The sequence below is a fragment of the Lampris incognitus genome, chromosome 8 (assembly GCF_029633865.1).
Source record: "Lampris incognitus isolate fLamInc1 chromosome 8, fLamInc1.hap2, whole genome shotgun sequence".
Taxonomy (NCBI): domain Eukaryota; kingdom Metazoa; phylum Chordata; class Actinopteri; order Lampriformes; family Lampridae; genus Lampris; species Lampris incognitus.
The window spans coordinates 50,083,786-50,101,915 of NC_079218.1; the positions used below are offsets into that span (position 1 = coordinate 50,083,786).

At 47.3% G+C, this 18,130-nt stretch overlaps 1 protein-coding gene across 1 annotated transcript; it reads right to left on the reverse strand.

Moving 5' to 3' along the window:
* Positions 1-115: 115 nt before the first annotated feature.
* Positions 116-12,304, reverse strand: p2rx5 (purinergic receptor P2X, ligand-gated ion channel, 5). Its single transcript, XM_056284526.1, has 12 exons — positions 12,174-12,304; positions 10,998-11,148; positions 10,123-10,194; positions 7,114-7,189; positions 6,668-6,752; positions 6,428-6,508; positions 5,611-5,752; positions 2,196-2,329; positions 1,982-2,075; positions 1,815-1,880; positions 858-946; positions 116-774 (listed from the first exon to the last, which is right to left on the reverse strand). The coding sequence occupies exons 1-12, from the start codon at positions 12,302-12,304 to the stop codon at positions 501-503; spliced, it is 1,395 nt and encodes a 464-aa protein (XP_056140501.1). The 3' UTR covers positions 116-500.
* Between the last annotated feature and the right edge of the window lie 5,826 nt (positions 12,305-18,130).

Below are 18,130 nucleotides of genomic sequence, written 5' to 3' on the forward strand. Positions count from 1 at the left end.
TTTGTTGAACCTCTCTCTGGGCCCCGGGTCATCTTAATAATTATTTCTTTTGGTGGTGGGAAAACTGAACTTGCAAGCTCTCAGAGTCATGGCAGAATTTACTCACTTTGCTCATTTTCCACAAAGTCACTAGCCTAAACATGTTTTGCCAGACTTGTTATACTTGGCTTCCATGGAAGGGTTTTGGTAACGGAGCGTTAAAACATTTTAAGAGCCCATTTTAACCCCTTAGTTAAAACTCGGCCCACCTTTAGATAAAGCAAGCCGTTGATACACACAGTCGTTGTTTCGGTCCAAATCAAGGGTTCGGTCTCAGAACGTGTTGAAATATGAAACATGGTACTTTGAGATGTCCCTCGCTTGACATCCTAGTCGGGGGGCGAGGCGAGCGTGACTCGGGTTAGTGGTGCCAACAGCGTTGGTAGTGAGGAGAGATGGCCCGGTGCCTCCTGTGACCCACTGTGTAGACCACTGCGCTAGTCTCCTGCTACCTCTGAGACTCAGCAGTGTGAGGAGAAGGTTATGTGGTGCCTTGCTTCTCCACCCTTGGGGGAGAGAAGGGCCGAGTATCTCTGGCCGGTGTTGCGCGGGATGGTGGGCCCCCGTTTCTCCGCAGCACACGGGCTCTCCACTGAGTTGGGAGAAACCTTGGCGAGGGCAGTCACCTCCTCTTCCTCCTTCACTGAGTTGGGTTCTCCTTCCTCCTTCTCCTGCCTCCTGGCTTTTCTGTCTCGGTGCCCCGCCTTCCCGTCCTTGTGTTTAGACTTCTCTTTCCTGCGAAACACATCGTTTCATTTACAGACATGTTCCAAAGAACTTCATAAATCATAATTTCAGATCAGCCACACGAGTCGTACTTGAAGTTGATGATTTCAAATTTCCTCTCCCGGTAGAAGGAGCTCGTGTTCATCATGTAGAGCAAGATCATGTCACAAGCAAAGGCTCCCTGGAAAGGTTTCATAAACTATTTTAATGCTAAAAACAACAACAACACTGCAACAGCACTGACCACACACACACACACACACTCGTTTCACTATCCTTATGAGGACCTCTCATTGACTACGTTCATTTCCTAGCCCTTAACCCTAACCTTAAGCACGCAAACTACAGGCCTAACCCTAACCCTTAATCTAACCCTAACCCTTAACCCAACCCTAACCTTAACCTAACCCTAACCCTAACCTTAACCTAACCCTAATTCTAACCCTAACCCTAAAACCAAGTCCTAACCCTAAAATAGACCCTTTTCCTTGTGAGGACCTCTAAAATGTCCACACAAGGTAGGTGGTTTCAGGTTTTTCTATCCTAATGAGGTAGTTAAACATGTACACACACACACACACACACACACACACACACACACACACACACACACACACACACACACACACACACACACACACCTAGTTGTTGGAACAAGTCATCTCGCACTGCCCTCTTGTGGTGATATGATGTAAAAACAAAGTAAGTGAAATGATTTTTTACTGATAAGATAACAAATATACATCCATCCATTAGCCGAACCGCTTATCCTGCTCTCAGGGTCGCGGGGATGCTGGAGCCTATCCCAGCAGGCATTGGGCGGCAGGCGGGGAGACTCCCTGGACAGGCCGCCAGGACATCACAGGGCAATAATATAACAGTAATATAAATAATATAATAATAAAAGAACAGGTGGTTATTGAACTGTTACTAGTGAGAGATAATAGTGATAATTACTAACCAGGGCTTGTTCTAGCAGAGCTAGAGTCTACACTTCAGCAACTAATGGGTTTAACAAGTATACAATGAAATGAATAGGAAGTACTCACGGCGCCCATCAGAGCAACACCGGATCCTATAGCGATTATGGTGGGGACGATATTGAATTTTCCAGCCTTAGAAAGAAAAGAGGGGGGAGAACAGTGGCGAATTGACATGACCGCTGTGGCAGCTCTTTCTCCTCCTGCTGAATAAAAACCTCAGATCTTCGTCATACCTGGCCGTTGATCATGATGTCAAAGCGAATCCCGTACACTTTATACAACGTGCGATAGCTTTCACCAGTCTCATCTTTATAATATCTTGTATACCTGGGAAAAACAACAACAACAACAAATAAAAAAGTGTACACTGATACAGAGTACAGAACGGAGGCGCTGACTTAACCAGCCTGTGTGTGACTGCACTGTTAAATGGGCAGAAGGAGGTACCTGAAGTTGTATCCTGATGTGACGGAGTTGTTCAAGTTCATGTCCAGCCGTGTAAAGCTATACTGTGGATTACACTTGGAATAGTCCTTATCCAAATCACACTTCCACTCGATAAGGATGCCGACTGAACCCCCCTGACAGAGAAGGACAACGACGGGGGAACAGAGAAAACCAAAATTGCTTATATATAGTTAGCATACTTAAGTAATATACGTAGCCCCCATTTTCACGCTGAGCTTCAACAGATCACGGGAGCTGCGTGACGTCTCCTCCAGCTTCAAGAGCTCCACCATCATCCCGGTCCCCAAGAAACCAGGTATCCCAGGATTAAATGACTACAGGCCCATCGCCCTAACATCTGCAGTCATGAAATCCCTCAAGAGACTGGTGTTGGCCCACCTGGAGGAAATCCCAGGCCCCCTGCTCGAACCCCTGCGGTTTGCCTACCGAGCAAACAGGTCAGCAGTGGATGATGCAGTCAACATGGGATTGCACTACATCTTCCAGCACCTCGACTCCCCAGGGACACACACATGGGTCTTGTTTGTGGACTTCGGCTCAGCGTTCAACACCATCATCCCAGATATCCTCCACTCCAAACTTACCCAGCTCACTGTACCCGCTCCCATCTGCCAGTGGATTAAAAACTTCCTGACAGACAGGAGGCAGCAGGTGAAGCTGGGGGAAATCACATCCAGCACCCGGACAATCAGAACTGGCGCCCCCCAGGGATGTGTGCTCTCCCCTCTCCTCTTCTCCCTCTACACAAATGACTTCACCTCAGGAGACCCGTCTGTTAAACTCCTGAAGTTTGCGGATGACATAACCATCATTGGCCTTATCCGGGATGGTGACGAGTCTCCATATAGGCGGGAGGTTGATCAGCTGGCCTGCTGGTGTGACCATAACAACCTGGAGCTGAACACACTCAAAAAAAAGTGGAGATGACAGTGGACTTCAGGAGGAGTCCCCCAACACTGCCATCCCCCTCACCATACTCAACACCACGGTGTCTACGGTGAAAGCCTACACATTTCTGGGTTCCACAATCTCCCAGGACCTAGGGTGGGCATCCAACACAGACACAATCATCAAAAAGGCCCTGCAGAGGAGGTACTTTCTCCGCCAGCACAGGAAGTCAACCTGCCTCAGGAACTGCTGATTCAGGTCTACACTGCAGTAATCCAGTCTGTCCTCTGCACATCCATCACTGTCTGGTTTGGATCAGCCACCAAACAGGACCGGGACAGACTACAACAGACAGTGAAGTCTGCAGAGAAAATCACTGGTGCCAACCTGCCCTCCATTCAGGCCTTATACACCTCCAGACTCAGGAAATGGGCGGGCAACATCACTGCAGACCCACCACACCCTGGTCACAACCTGTTCCCACTCCTCCCCTCTGGTAGGCGCTACAGAGCACTGTACCCCCAAAACAACCAGATATAAGGACAGTTTCTTTACACAGGCTGCCAAATGAACACTTAACACTGTCAAATAAATCCAACCATGTTGTATATAATGTACTGTACATGTTGTGTGTACTGTACTGTACATGTTGTATATACTGTACTGTACATGTTGTGTATACTGTACTGTACATGTTGCATATACTGTACTGTACATGTTGTGTATACTGTACTGTACATGTTGTGTATACTGTACTGTACATGCTGTATATACTGTACTGTACATGTTGTGTATACTGTACTGTACATGTTGCATATACTGTACTGTACATGTTGCATATACTGTACTGTACATGTTGTGTATACTGTACTGTACATGTTGCATATACTGTACTGTACATGTTGTGTATACTGTACTGTATATTGTACGTGTACTGGTACACTCTGTCATGTCCATCTACCTCAGGCATGTATGTCAGTAAGCTGCTAACATGTATTTCAGCATCTCTGATAGATTCTCTGCACCGCTGCACTTTATCACCTCTTATTTCGCCTGTATATGTCAGTCCTTGTGTAGATACCTGCAGATTGTTGTGTTGTAGTGTTGTTATTCTATGTTAAGCACACTGACAGAGCCACAAAACCTGACCTGTGCAAACCTACACGGCCAATAAACACGACTCTGATCCTGAACTACACTTGCTTAAAGCTTGCTTAATAAAAAGAGGTCTTCTCTTTCCTGCAGTGCTGAATGAGGTCCCTTAAGCCTGCAGTCTGTTGCAGTCCAGTGTTTTTACTGGGCATCGTTGTGTCTCCATGAACTCAGCAGCAGTGAAGCTCAGCTGTGTTTGTCCGGTAAGGGCAGAGATACCCGCACTGTCGACATCAAATAACTGCCCGACATGGGAATCACATCCATAACTACTGCCTCCATCTGAACGTTATAAAACCCAGATAGAAGGCACTGGTACATAGGGCGCCGCCATGGCCGAACGGCCATCTAGTTGCAACGCCACCAGTTCAAATCCAGCAGGCGACCTTAGTTTCATGTCCTACTCCCCTCCTCCATTTCCTGTCTGGCTTTCCCTGTCTAATAAAGGTAAAACAAATACCACAAAAAAATATAATAGTGAACTATTTTATTATGGCCACACAGAGTGCACATCAACTTCGCTGTGCAAGTAGATCCTCTTGTCAGCAAACAAAACACTTTGCTGTAGTCATCCTTTGTATCATTTCCTTCTTTTCTTTCATTTCTTTTACATATATCAGATTTTTTAAATATATTTTTACACATTTTTATATATCTGATATATTTTCAATATTTAATATTTTATATATTTTTACATATATCAGAAATTACATGTTCTATTATATGTTTATTATAGTCATTCAAATGTAGTCATTATAGTCAAATAGTCAAATCTATATCATAATATAGATTTATATTTATTTTTTATTAATTTATATTGTCAAATATATATTATAGTCAAATCTATATCATAATATAAATTTATATTTATTTCTTATTAATTTTTTATTAATTCATATTGTCAAATATATATTATATTCAAATCTATATCATAATATAGATTTATTTTTATTTTTATTGATTCATTTATTAATTTATATTGTCAAATACGTATTATAGTCAAATCTATATCATAATATAGATTTATATTTATTTTTATTTTTTATTATTATTTTTATTAATTTATACTGTCAAATATATATTATAGTCAAATCTATATCATAATATAAATTTATATTTATTTTTATTAATTCATATCGTCAAATATATATTATAGTCAAATCTGTATCATAATATAGATTTATATTTATTTTTATTTTTCATGAATTTATTTTTCAATAATTTATATTGTCAAATATATATTATAATAAAATCTATAGTCATTATGGTCATTCAAATGACTGAGGAATCAGGCAGCTGAACTCACTCCCTGACACCAGTCCGGACGACCAGGGGGGTTTAACACAGGTTGTACCTTAACAGCCATGTCCTGGAAGTCGTTCCCAGTCCAGCTGACCAGGTCTCCCAGCCGGAAGATGGGACAGTAAGGGTGGTTCTCTTTCTCATAGGAGCATCTTTTCAAGTAGGAGTCGTTAGCGGTGTCAAGGACATTTGACCTGGACAGACATGACAAAAAGCCGCACAAGTGCACACATGTTCAGCAACCAAACAATCACGCATTTATAATTCAGAAGCATAGCGTGTACTCGCAAAGGCCACAGTCTAATGAGCGCAGTGCTGCTGAGTATTTTCAAGCATAACAAATACACGGGGATGTACACGACCCCTTTTTCACTGCTAGCACATTGTCAGACAAAGTCTATCACGATTGAAACATAGGAGCAAATCGAATGCCAGCGGCATTTATCTACCACTGGTGAGAGGTGTGCCGTGATGAAACACCGGACACATGGCCGTGTGACAAGACTGAAATCATGACATGACGGATGAGCAGGGGCCTACGACGTCTCTCTGCTTCCCCGTCGGAGCTGGAAACCCAACACCAGTACTGCGGTGCTGGCTCCGTGTGAACGGACACCTGTCCAGGGCCAGGCCTGCTGTCAAGGACGTCTCACATGACCGCCTCGCTCCCGCACTGAGGGCCAGGCTCGGTATAAATAGAAAGATCTCAGCACCCTCATAGTCATTCAAAGCAGCCGTTGGGAGACGAAGCCCGTCACTCAGACATCGGTGTCATGCTGCCTCTGCAGCCTGCAGGACCTGCAGGACCTGCAGGCTGCAGGACCTGAGGGGCGGCACGGTAGCAATCGGCACAACTGGAAGCCACTTACTTGGAGAAATCGAATTTGGGAAACCTGACGAAGTTCTTGATGTAGATCGTGAAGTTTTCTGCCTCACTCAGTAAGGGCTCTCTAAAGGAAGGAGAGGGGAGACACGGCTGTCTGCGTTAGCAGTAAGGGCGGCTGCCATGCTACATAGAAGCTGTGACATTTATGGGTCTGCATGAAGGGTTAGACTGCCTTTCAATATGACAAGACTGTAATTTCAGAAAGAGCAGGGAGGGTCCTCACGAAGGTCTCCGGTTGTATTCGACGGGACACCAGCCGTGGATCTCGCATGTCCTGGTGCTGTTCACACACAGTCCAGTCTTGATTCCTGACCAAGAGAGAGAGAGAGACGGCCTTGACTGGACGGATCTCACACTGACACGAGACACGCATAACCACGTCATCCTTTCGGTCTCACAGCGGTTAATTAGCTTCATTAATGTGTCATTAAACGTTATTCCGCAGGTGAAACGTTTCCCTTGACAATGAGCGCCGAGTTGCTTGCGTACCGGTCTGGGTCAGTAATGCAATAACCAAAAAAACCTCTCCTAATAAGAGATTCAGGTACGTGTGTAAAATGTCGCTTCGCTTTAGTTGCAACAACAACACAAAACATGCGATGTGATCAACTTGAAGTTAATCGTATACTTGAAGTGCAACCCGAAGTACATGCATAGTGGCTCTCTCACCGTGGCCGGCTATCACCGTCTCCCCCTGCACACAGTCCTCATCTGAGAGACACCGTCCATCCGGCACCTTGAAGCTCTGTGGGGCAGAACAAAAACCTGCCGCGCTCGAATCTGAACCGTATTCTGATCTTCAGGAGAACAGGATTTGTAGATGTCTTGACGCGTGCTCAGTAATCCAGGTAGGAACATCACAGAGGGTTGAATCAGTTCATCAGTCTCAACTGACTGCAGGTATCCCCCCCCCCCACCTTATACAGTGGCACAACGACCGAAACTCTCTTCACATGCATTCCTGTTGATGAAGCAGTGGAGGTAGTCTGTATGAAATTACAGGACGACCCCACCCTTTGCAGTAGGACCACCCTCAACACTGACCAAGTGTGTCTGCCCCTGAAGCTGTGTCCTCAGTCCACGGACTTCACATACAGGGGGCAGTACTATGTATAGGCAGAGGCATGAGTATGCTATGGGTTCCCCAGTCTCACCTGTAGTGGCCAACTTGTATATCGAGGAAGTGGAAAAGAGGGCTCTGATGTCCTATCCAGGGACACCATCTAGCCACTGGTTCAGATTTGTGGACGACACCTGGGTTAAAGTTAAATCTCAGGATGTAGCACATTTCACCAACCACATTAACTCTGTGGACAACCACATCAAGTTCACCAGGGAGGATGTGAAACATAACATGTTAGTCTTCTTACACTGTTAAATTACAATTGGTGATGGAGGACATTTGATTGTTGGTGTTTACTGTAAACCAACACATACTGATCAGTACTTAAGGTTTGACTCTCATCATCCACTGGAGCACAAACCAGGAGTCATCAGGATGCTGCACCACCGAGTTGACAACGTCCCCACTGACACAGCGGCCGGGGAAGAGGAGAAACCCCACATTAAACACACCCTGGTTAAGTGTGGTTATCCTAACTGGGTGTTTGTCAAAGCCAGGAAGACGTCCAAACAGTGCACCAGCCAATCTAAGAGAGGAGACGGACAACAGCTGCCTAAGTGTAAACCAGTGGTGATTCTGTATGTGGCGGGAGTGTTGGAACAGTTGAGATGCGTATTTTGCAAACACCGCGTCTCAGTTGCTTTCAAACCCCAAGACACACTTGTCTTGTACTTTCACCCAAGTAGTTTCCTTAATTTCTTCCACTCTCATTTTCGTTTTACAAACAGCGGCAAAATGCCCCCTTTTCTTACATTTCTTGCACTCAGCAGTGCGCGCGGGACATGCATTGAATGAATTTTCATGTGTCATCCCACTTCTGACACCATGTCTTGTACTTTACAGTACTTATATTAGTAATGAATGGACCGGAGACCAAGGCATAACGTTGGCCTTTTACCAGGCATATCTTCAAGTCTCTACACTCGCGCATGCGTGCTCATTACATATCAAGACCTGCTCACTACAACACTGTGCCAGAAATTGGTCCACCCCAAGGATCGGGTCCCCCGGCACAAACAGAACAATACAGTGTACCCTGTTAAGTGCCAGGAGGATTGCCGTGACTTGTGCATTGGGGAAACTAAACACACACTGGCCAAGAGGATGACACAACACAGGAGAGCTAAGACGTCAGGCCAGGACTCCACAGTCTACACCATCTACAGACCAGGACTCCACAGTCTACACCATCTACAGACCAGGACTCCACAGTCTACACCATCTACAGACCAGGACTCCACAGTCTACTCTACACCACCTACAGGCCAGTGGCCACTCTTTCAAGGATGAGGATGTCCGAATCAGAAATCAGAAAAACTTTGTCATTTCCTTTCATACACTTCCGCACATGAAATGAAACAAAACATGGTTTCCCCCAGCCCACAGCAGTGCAACACAAAGACAAAAACACATATCCAAAAACTACAACAACACATATATACAAACTAACACATATAGCTAAAAAAATGAAATCACTGTCCAGGAGAACGAACGCCAGCCAGGATGACTGTCGGAACTGCCGGTCTGCATGAGCTAGCAGTTAGCTTAGCCTGCCCCGCTTCCGTGTCCTGTCAGACCAGCCACGGTGTTACCTCTTCAGGCACAGCTCTGGTCAAGGCCGTGGTCCTTGGGCCCACAGGACGCAGCAGACCAAGCTTCCCAGCCGATCCAACACCAGCTCTCTCAGCCAGACACCTTCAACACACCTCCCCGCACTCCACACGACAACACTAAAAACACAGTCAAGGCTAGGCGAGGCTGCCAGACCACCCTCGCTGTTTTCAGAACTGCCAGTCTACATGGGCTACTGGTTAGCTTAGCCTGCCCCGCTTCTACATCCTGTCAGATCGCACTCGGTGTTACCTTTTCAGGCACAGCTCTGGTCAGGGTCGTGGTCTTTGGGCCCACAGGACGCAGCAGACCAGGCTCCCTCAGCCGATCCAGCGCCAGCTCTCCCCGCCATTGATCAGACGAAGACGCAACTTAGACGCAGACGTGGACAAAGCCACTGCATGGACGGTACTGGGTGAGGCCGCCGCAAATGTGAATTCGCACCGCCATTTTCCCACACCGGAAGCAGAAGTGCACATCCTCGATAGGGAGGAATGCTGGTTTGAATGGGGAGTCAAGAGGCCATCTATGTGAAGAGGGACCGACTTCCCTGAACTGGGGGGGGGGGGGGGCTAAGAGTACATCTGTCCCGTCCTGATCGTTGGTTTGGGTCGTTATGCCACTGTATTGTTTACAAGGGTGGGGGTACCTGCAGTCAGTTGGGACTGAAGAGGTCACTTAGATGATGATGAAACGTTTCTCTCAATAAACGTTGTGTCCAGATGAACTGACTCACCTTCTGTGATGATTTGTAGATACATTAACAAACCAACACATGAGGGATTAAATGCAGAAAATCAGGGGTCGGGGTACCGGGTTCATAAAGGATGTTTCTCAGACAGCAATTAGAGATGTTTTCATCTTGATCACAGACAAAAAAACTCCTGATTGAAATACAGGTCACATGAGATGCTTTAAGGTCAACAATTCTGGTGTATACTCACCTCAGCGCAGAACCCCAGTCTCTGGTTTGGAGTCTCGACATAGTTAGTAACAATGAAAAACACCTGTTCACCCTGCAAAATGAAACGAGGTGAAGTCAAGAAGGCTGGACAGCACGTCGAAGCAAAGGGTTAAATGAATTGTACTGCTTAGATGTTCAATATAGGGCTCCCTCAAGGCAGGTTCTGGTACCAACGACATGTCCATGGCAGGATCTTTGCTAGGCCGTTTTCTCATCTGACATCAATTACCCACCTACCTATTGGACCGACAGGTTTTTCCTGCAGTTATTCTGAATTGTCTTTTGGAAAGGGGGAACAAACACACGGGCCAATGCAAATTAAAAAACGGGAAGGTCATTGAGCGATGTCGCCACTCGGACTTATGAAATCCACATGGAGATGTCCATCCGTCCAACCAGCCATTAGCCAAACCGCTCATCCTGCTCGCAGGGTTGCGGGGATGCTGGAGCCTATCCCAGCAGTCACTGGGCGGCAGGCGGGGAGACACCCTGGACAGGCCGCCAGTCCATCACAGGGCCCACACCCACACCCACACCCACACCCACTCACATCTAGGGACAATTTAGTCCGGCCGATTCACCTGACCTACATGTCTTTGGACTGTGGGAGGAAACCGGAGCATCCGGAGGAAACCCACGCAGACACGGGGAGAACATGCAAACTCCACACACAGGAAGAACCGGGACGACCCCCAAGGTTGGACTACCCCGGGGCTCGAACCCAGGACCTTCTTGCTGTGAGGCGACCACGCCAACATGCGCCACCGTGCCGCCGGAGACGTTTGGCTGTATAAATGTGGTGGAGAGCCTCCATCACCTCACACCAATCCACAAACGCAGTATGTGGGATCTCACATTTGGGGGGATGACGTAGTCCTCGGCCCCCCACAGGTGAAGCCCAGTCTCCGAGCTGTTGGTGAGGGAGACGCCCTTCAGTTTGGTGATGACGGAGCTCTGGATGGCCTCCTCCTTCTCCTGGTAGCCCTTCTTCACCACAAAGACCCACCTGACGAACAACGTTGGAACACATCGGGTGGAGAGTTGAGAACTTTGCCTGAATATTAATTCTTGATTCAACTGAAGTTATCAGTAACACGGAATATTGAGATCGGACGATATTCATGATGACTTCTCTTGATTTAATCAAAATATAGGAACATCCCATCTCCCCAGCCTCTAGCTGTGCCCGGTTAAGCGTCCAGAAGTGGCTGACAATGTGTTGCGTGTCCACAGTGCACGCCAACTCCAGCAGTGCTGCACACATGTCAGTAGCTCATTAAGCCGTAACGTATTACTCAGCATGCGGCACACTGAGTTTATGTCAGTATCCAGTGTAGCTTTGACTACATCACAGGATATTTATCAAGGCCGGGCCAAATCACACTGACTGGTCATTGCCCTGATGTCTCAGTTTCCTACAGACACTCAAAGTGTACAGCGACCGTGGATCAAGAAAATGCAATGGTCCACATCAGGGCAATACTATTCACTCAGTTTTAGATTATTTTCTTGTTGTTGTTTTAATGGAAAGTGTCAGCTCGAAGCACACGAGCTGCCCCACGAGCCCGTCAGATGTAACATGACGCCATGGTCTTCAGCCGAGGCACCCCACCGAAAGTAAAGACAGGATTAACTTTATGAGTCTATTTTTTAAGCCGGGACAGACAAGTGATCTTTAAAGTGGCAGCGCTGTTACCAGAACCAGAACTTTAACCCAAGCCCACTAATCTCGTCCTGGTCCATTTACTCTCCCTGCGACCTGTTTTTACATCTACTCAGCTTTTTCCTCTGTAGAGACGCCAGAGTGACGTCACATGTTGCGCTGCGGGGGGGGGGGGGCGCAAGGCTAAACATTTATTAATGATCAGCGATCAATAACACAAACCATATCCGATCGGATATCTGGCGAACGTGACGGGCACGCAGTCAGTCTGTCAGTCAGCCTTCTGGCAGCGTTCCGCGCGACAGGCGGCAAGTTTTCCGACGCGTCCTCCCGCACGCGAGCGGCCAGAAAGAACACGCGCGTCTCACCCGATTAGGTAGCCCAGAACCGCCAGCTGGTACAGCCTGAAGAGGATCCCGATTCTTCGGTTTTCCGCGATGACAAATTTCTCCGTCTTGTAATTCAACAGAGAAAAGAAGAAGCCCCCCCAGGCCGCCATGCTCCGCGCCGCGCCGCCGCCTCCCACAGGCGCGCGCTATATATATATATATATATATATATATATATATATATATATATATATAGAGCCGGATGCGCAGGGAAACAAACCATTTGAATCGTATAACGTTGAAATTTCCTTTTCTCGAATGACAGATTTCGTGCGCTCTCCAATCACGTGACAGTTATGAATTTTATGCATATTTCTGCACTTGGGTGATTTGGGAATATTCCCATTTCGTTCCATAGCTCTGGAACATGGCAGTAATTTGGAGTAAAAAAAAAAAAAAGGAAGCAAGAAAGAAAGAAAGAAAGAAAGAAAACAATCCAACTTAATTATTATTTTTGTTTGTGGAAACGAACGAACAGACAAGACAAAACAGATATTTCATTCAAAACAAAATTAAACAAAATGCGCGAACGGCACATTTAACGTCCTTGATCACATACCTGTAACAGTGGCGGTCCCAGGACTCTGGGGGGCCTCATGCAAAGAAGCCCATCGAGCCCCCGCGCCCATGGACATGAATTCAGTCAAAAATCAATTCGGTCAATTGTGCTTGATCAAACATCATAATAGTTTATTTAAGAAAAAAAACAACATCAAATAAATAGCACCATGCATGCCATTAATCCCTCTTGATTCCTCTTCATTTGTACCTCGTCATTATCCGTTTCCTTCCTGTTTTATTTTGAGTAGTCGTCTGTCTTTTGGTTGCAGTTCCTACACCTGCTTTTACCACCAGGCAACCCCACCTGTTCCTCATTCCCTCATTAGTCCCTCAGCAGAAATACCGGTCTATCTCCACTAGCCCCTCATCAGATCCTCCCTCTGCGGTTCGCCAAGTGCTCAAGCACGCGCGATGATCCCCAGAGTCCTCTCAGAACTGCTGCATGGTGATGATGATGATGATGATCATCCTCTGCTCGATTCCCTGGACTCTGATTCGCTGACTGATCCCTGCCGGTTAAGTTTGCCTCATCTGATTGATATGCTAGTTCTGACTCATGCCTGTGTACGGGAATAAATCTGAAATTTGAATTCTTGTCTGATAGTTTCTGTGTAACGGGGTTCTCCTTCATTTTGAGTCGGTGAGCGTCACAATACAACCTTGCCAGAAATTAATCAAGCTGACGCTTGAGACTTTCAGATGAGAGCTGGCGGCACAGGCTTAATGCTCTTCGCCAGTATGAGCAACAACTCGCCGCCATAGCGGGGGGCCTTCCAGGAAGCCTCTGCAAGCCATGACAAACATCTCAAGTCTCTCGGCAACCAGATCCAGCAGCTCACCTAGCCCACTCAAACGCCGGATGCTGCATTGTCAATCAGTCCTGTTCGCGCCATCTCCGGCCCAGAATCTCGCCTGAACACCGTCGAAAGCTTCTCTGGCGCTCCAGGTACCTGTCGGTCCTTTCTTATATACTCTATTAATTTTTTGAACTGCAGCCGCTCACATATTCCACCAAGAAATTAGGAGTGGCAGTCTGTGGGGCATGCTCTTCTCTGGCAGCTCCTTATTCAGCATTCTTCTCCCAATATATCCAGCATCTCTTCTCCGCACATGTCCAAACCATCTGTCTTGTCTCGCTTGCTTTCTCAAAACCGTCCAACCTGAGCTGCCCCTCTATGTTCCGCTGCTCCCGTTAGGGGTCACCACAGCGGATCATCCGTTTACATCTCTTCCTTTCCTCTGTCACACCAGCCAACTGCCTGTCTTCTCTCACCATATACATAAACCTCATATTTTCCTCTTCCCTGGCAGCTCCATATTCAGCACCCGTCTCTCCTCACCACATGTCCAAGTCATCTCAATCTTGCCTCTCTTGCTTTGTCTCCAAACCGTTCAACCTGAGCTGTCCCTCTAATATACTCGTTCCTAATCCGGTTCTCCTTCGTCACTCCCAATGAAAACCCTGGCATAAACTCTGCCAGTGCCACCGCCTGTCTTTTCGTCAGTGCCACTGTCCCCAAACCATAGCTGGTCTCACTACCATTTTGTAAACCTTCTCTTTAACTCTTGCTGGTACCCTTCTGTCGCAAATCCCTCCCCCACTCTGCCTGCACTACCCTTTTACTTTGGACAGTTGACCCCAAGTATCTAAACTCATACGCCTTCATCACCTCTACTCCTTGCATCCTCACTATTTCACTGTACCCCCCTGCATATGTATTCTGTCTTGCTCCTACTGAATTTCATTCTTCTTCTCTCCAGTGCATACCTCCACCTCTCCAGGCTCTCCTCAACCTGTACCCTACATTCGCCAAAGATCACAATGTCATCCGCAAACATCATCCACGGCGACTCCTGCCTGATCTCGTCCGTCAACTGTCCATCACCATTGCAAACAAAAGGCTCAGAGCCGATCCTTGATGTAATCCCACCTCTACCTTGAACCCATCTGTTATTCCAACCATAGAGCTGTCGTTCTTATATACTCATTCCTAAGCCTGTCCTTCTTTGATTCAATTTATTGTCATTAAAACAATGTGCAGGCACATGTTAAAAATGAAATAAGGGCTGAGGCTTCGCCAAACGGTGCAAGACAGAGACAAACACAGTATAAGATATACACAGATGAAGACCAAAAGCTAAAAATAAGTTAAAAAAAAGAGCACGAGTACAAAATATTTAAAAAATATCCACAGACATTCAGTGGGAAGCCAGGTTCAGGTGGGCAACAGCTTGTGGAAAGAAGCTGCTTTTGAGCCTGGCAGCGCAGGCTCTGAGGCTCCTGTAGCGCCTCCCAGAGCGCAGGCGGGGGGGGGGGGACAGCCCATGGTTGGGGTGGGTGGGGTCGCTGCTGATGCTGAGACCCCTTTGAAAGCAGCGTTTGTGATAAATGTCCTTTATGGCTGGGAGCTGGGTACCGGTGATATTCTGGGCCGCCTTGACGACCTGCTGCAGAGCTTTCTGGTCTGCTGATGTGCAGTTGCCGCACCACACCGACATGCAGCTGCACCAGGATGCTCTCTATGGTGCAGTGGTAGAAGTTGGTGAGAATTTTGGGGGATAGATGGGCGCTCCTCAGCCTCCTCAGGAAAGGCAGGCGTTGTTGGGCCTTTTTCACAAGGGCCTGGGTGTTTAATGTCCAGGAAAATTCCTCGTTGTTGAGGACCCCAAGGAATTTAAAGCTGGAGACACTCCACTGATGTGTATGGGGGGAGCGGCTGCAGCTTCTAGACCTCATGAAGTCCATAATCAGCTCCTTCATCTTCTGCACATTGAGAAAGAGATTGTCGGTAGTGCACCATGGTGTGAGGTACTAAATCTCATCCCTGTAGGCCGTCTTGTCATTGTTGCTGATACGGCCAGTGACTGTGGTGTCATCTGCAAACTTAACTATTCGATTTGAAGGGTGAGTTGGCAGGCAGTCGTGGGTAAAGAGGGAGAAAAGGAGGGGGCTCAGAACACAGCCTTGAGGGGCACCTGTGCTGAGGGTCAGGGTGGAGGAAGTGTGGTCACCTGACGTAACAGACTGAGGTCTGTTGGTCAGGAAGTCCAGGGTTCTTCGTCCCTCCCAATGAAATTCTTCGCATCTTCAACTCTGCCAGCTGTCTCCTGTCTTTTCATCGGTGCCACTGTCTCCAAACCATATAGCATAGCTGGTCTTACAACCATCTTGTAAACATTCCTTTTAACTCTTACTGGTACCCTTCTGTTGCAAATCACTCCAGACATGCTTCTCCACCCTGCCTGCACTCTCCTTCACCTCTCTTCTGCACTCCACGTTACTTTGAACATTTGACCCCAGTATTTAAACTCGTACGCCCTCATCACATCTACTCCTTGCATCCTCACCATTCCACCGTCATCCCTTTTGGTTCACGCGTAAGTATTCCGTCTTGCTGCTACTGTCATTTCTCTTCTCTCTAGTGCATACCTCCACTCCTCCATGCTCTCCTCAATCTTCTCGCTACAGATTGGTGTCATCCGCGAACATCAGTCCACGGAGACTCCTGCCCGATCTCGTACGTCAATCTGTCCATCGCCATTGCAAACAAAAGGCTCAGAGCCGAACATTGATGTAATCCCACCTCCACCTTAAACCTATCTCTCATTCCAGTTGCACACCTCACCACTGTCCTCATACATATCCAGCACCATTTACACACTTCTCTACCACTGCCGACCTCCTCATACAATACCACACCTCCTCTCTTGGCGCGCTATCATATGCTTTCACTAAATCCACAAAATAATAATAATAATAATAATAATAATAAAAGCAACTTATATAGCGCTTTTCTAACACTCAAAGTCGCTTTACAATAGACGGGATGAAACAAGACGACAGGTAAATATAACACAGACATACAGGGGCGGATGGGAAGGGGGGCTACGAGTGGGAGAAGCGGCAGCCACACACGACGCCAGCAGTACTCTCCGACTTGGACAGATACAAAAGGGCAAGAAAAACAAACATCATGAACCACAGATGAAGTCTGAAGAAGTGAGTCCCGACCAATGACGTGAATGTGGGCAGACCGCAGCAGTATCCGATGCGCTTGGGTAGGGAGTTGAGGGAGGGGGCAGGTCGAGCCTGCCCCAGACCAGGGGTAGGCGAGAGGACGAGGGAGGGGGGGCACGAGAAGGCAATGGAGAAAATGTGTGTCTTGAGACGGGATTGGAAGAGTGGGAGGGATTCTGAGTCTCTAATGATTTGGGGGAGTGAGTTCCAGAGCCTGGGAGCTGCCCTGGAGAAGGCTCGGTCACCGAAGCCATGGAGGTTGGACCTGGGGGTGGATTGTAGGGAGGCTGGGGTGGATCTGAGGGACCGAGAGGGTTGGTAGGAGAAGACGTGGTCGGTGAGGTATGGGGGAGCCAGTTTGTGAAGGGCTTCATAAGTAAGAACCAGGATTTTGTAATTGATCTGGTGGGAGATGGGTAGCCAGTGGAGGTCTTTTAGGACTGGGGTGATGTGGTGCCAGGATTTGGTGAAAGTTAAAAGTCAGGCGGATGCGTTCTGGACCAATTAGAGTCTCTTGATAGAGCTAGCACTGGCATGCATCAGTGCTAGCTCTTTTTCTTCCTTCCTCTGAGTTGCAGTAATCAAGGCAGGAGGAGATGAAGGCATGGATCAGTATCTCAGCAGCAGCAGGGCGTGTGAGAGAGGATCTTATTTTCACAATGTTGCCAAGGTGGTAGGAGAAGGATTTGACCATTTGGCGGATATGTGGCTCAAGGGAGAGGGTGAGATCAAGGATCAAACCAAGGTTGCATGCCTGGGAGGAAGGGGAGACAGTAGTGCCATCGATGGTTGCCTTGGCTGAGAGTGGACTTGGAGCCAATGAAGAGGAGTTCAGTTTTGCCACTGTTGAGTTTGAGAAGGTTTTGCTGCATCCAGACTTTACTTGCAGACAGACAGGAGTCGATGTGAGAGAGGGGTGGATTGTGAGGGGACAAAGACACAATGTAAGTCCTTCTGGCCTTCTCTATACTTCTCAATCATCATTCTCAAAGCAAACGTTGCATCTGTAGCGCTTTCGTGACATGAAACCATACTGCTGCTCGCTAATTGTCACCTCTCCTCTTAACTTAGCTTCCACTACTCTCTCCCCCTTATCTTCATGCTGTGGCTGATCAACTTTATACCTCTGTAGTTGCTACAGCTCTGCACATCACCCTTATTCTTGAAAATAGGTACCAGTATGCTTCACTCCTCAGGCATCCCCTCACTTCCCAAGATTGTGTTAAAATAATCTATTTAAAAACTCCAGTCACCTCTCCTAAACACCTCCACGTCTCCAAGTATGTCATCTGGTCCAACCGCCTTTCCACTCTTCATCCTCTTCACAGCTGCCCTCACTTCTCCCTTGCTAATCCAC

Excerpts from the sequence above, each read along its gene's own strand:
- p2rx5 (XM_056284526.1), bottom strand. The coding sequence starts at position 12,304 with ATGGCGGCCTGGGGGGGCTTCTTCTTTTCTCTGTTGAATTACAAGACG. Across the intron at positions 11,149-12,173 it reads GTTCTGGGCTACCTAATCGG|GTGGGTCTTTGTGGTGAAGA; the intron begins GTGAGACGCGCG and ends GTTGTTCGTCAG. Across the intron at positions 10,195-10,997 it reads ACTACGTCATCCCCCCAAAT|GGTGAACAGGTGTTTTTCAT; the intron begins GTGAGATCCCAC and ends TTCATTTTGCAG.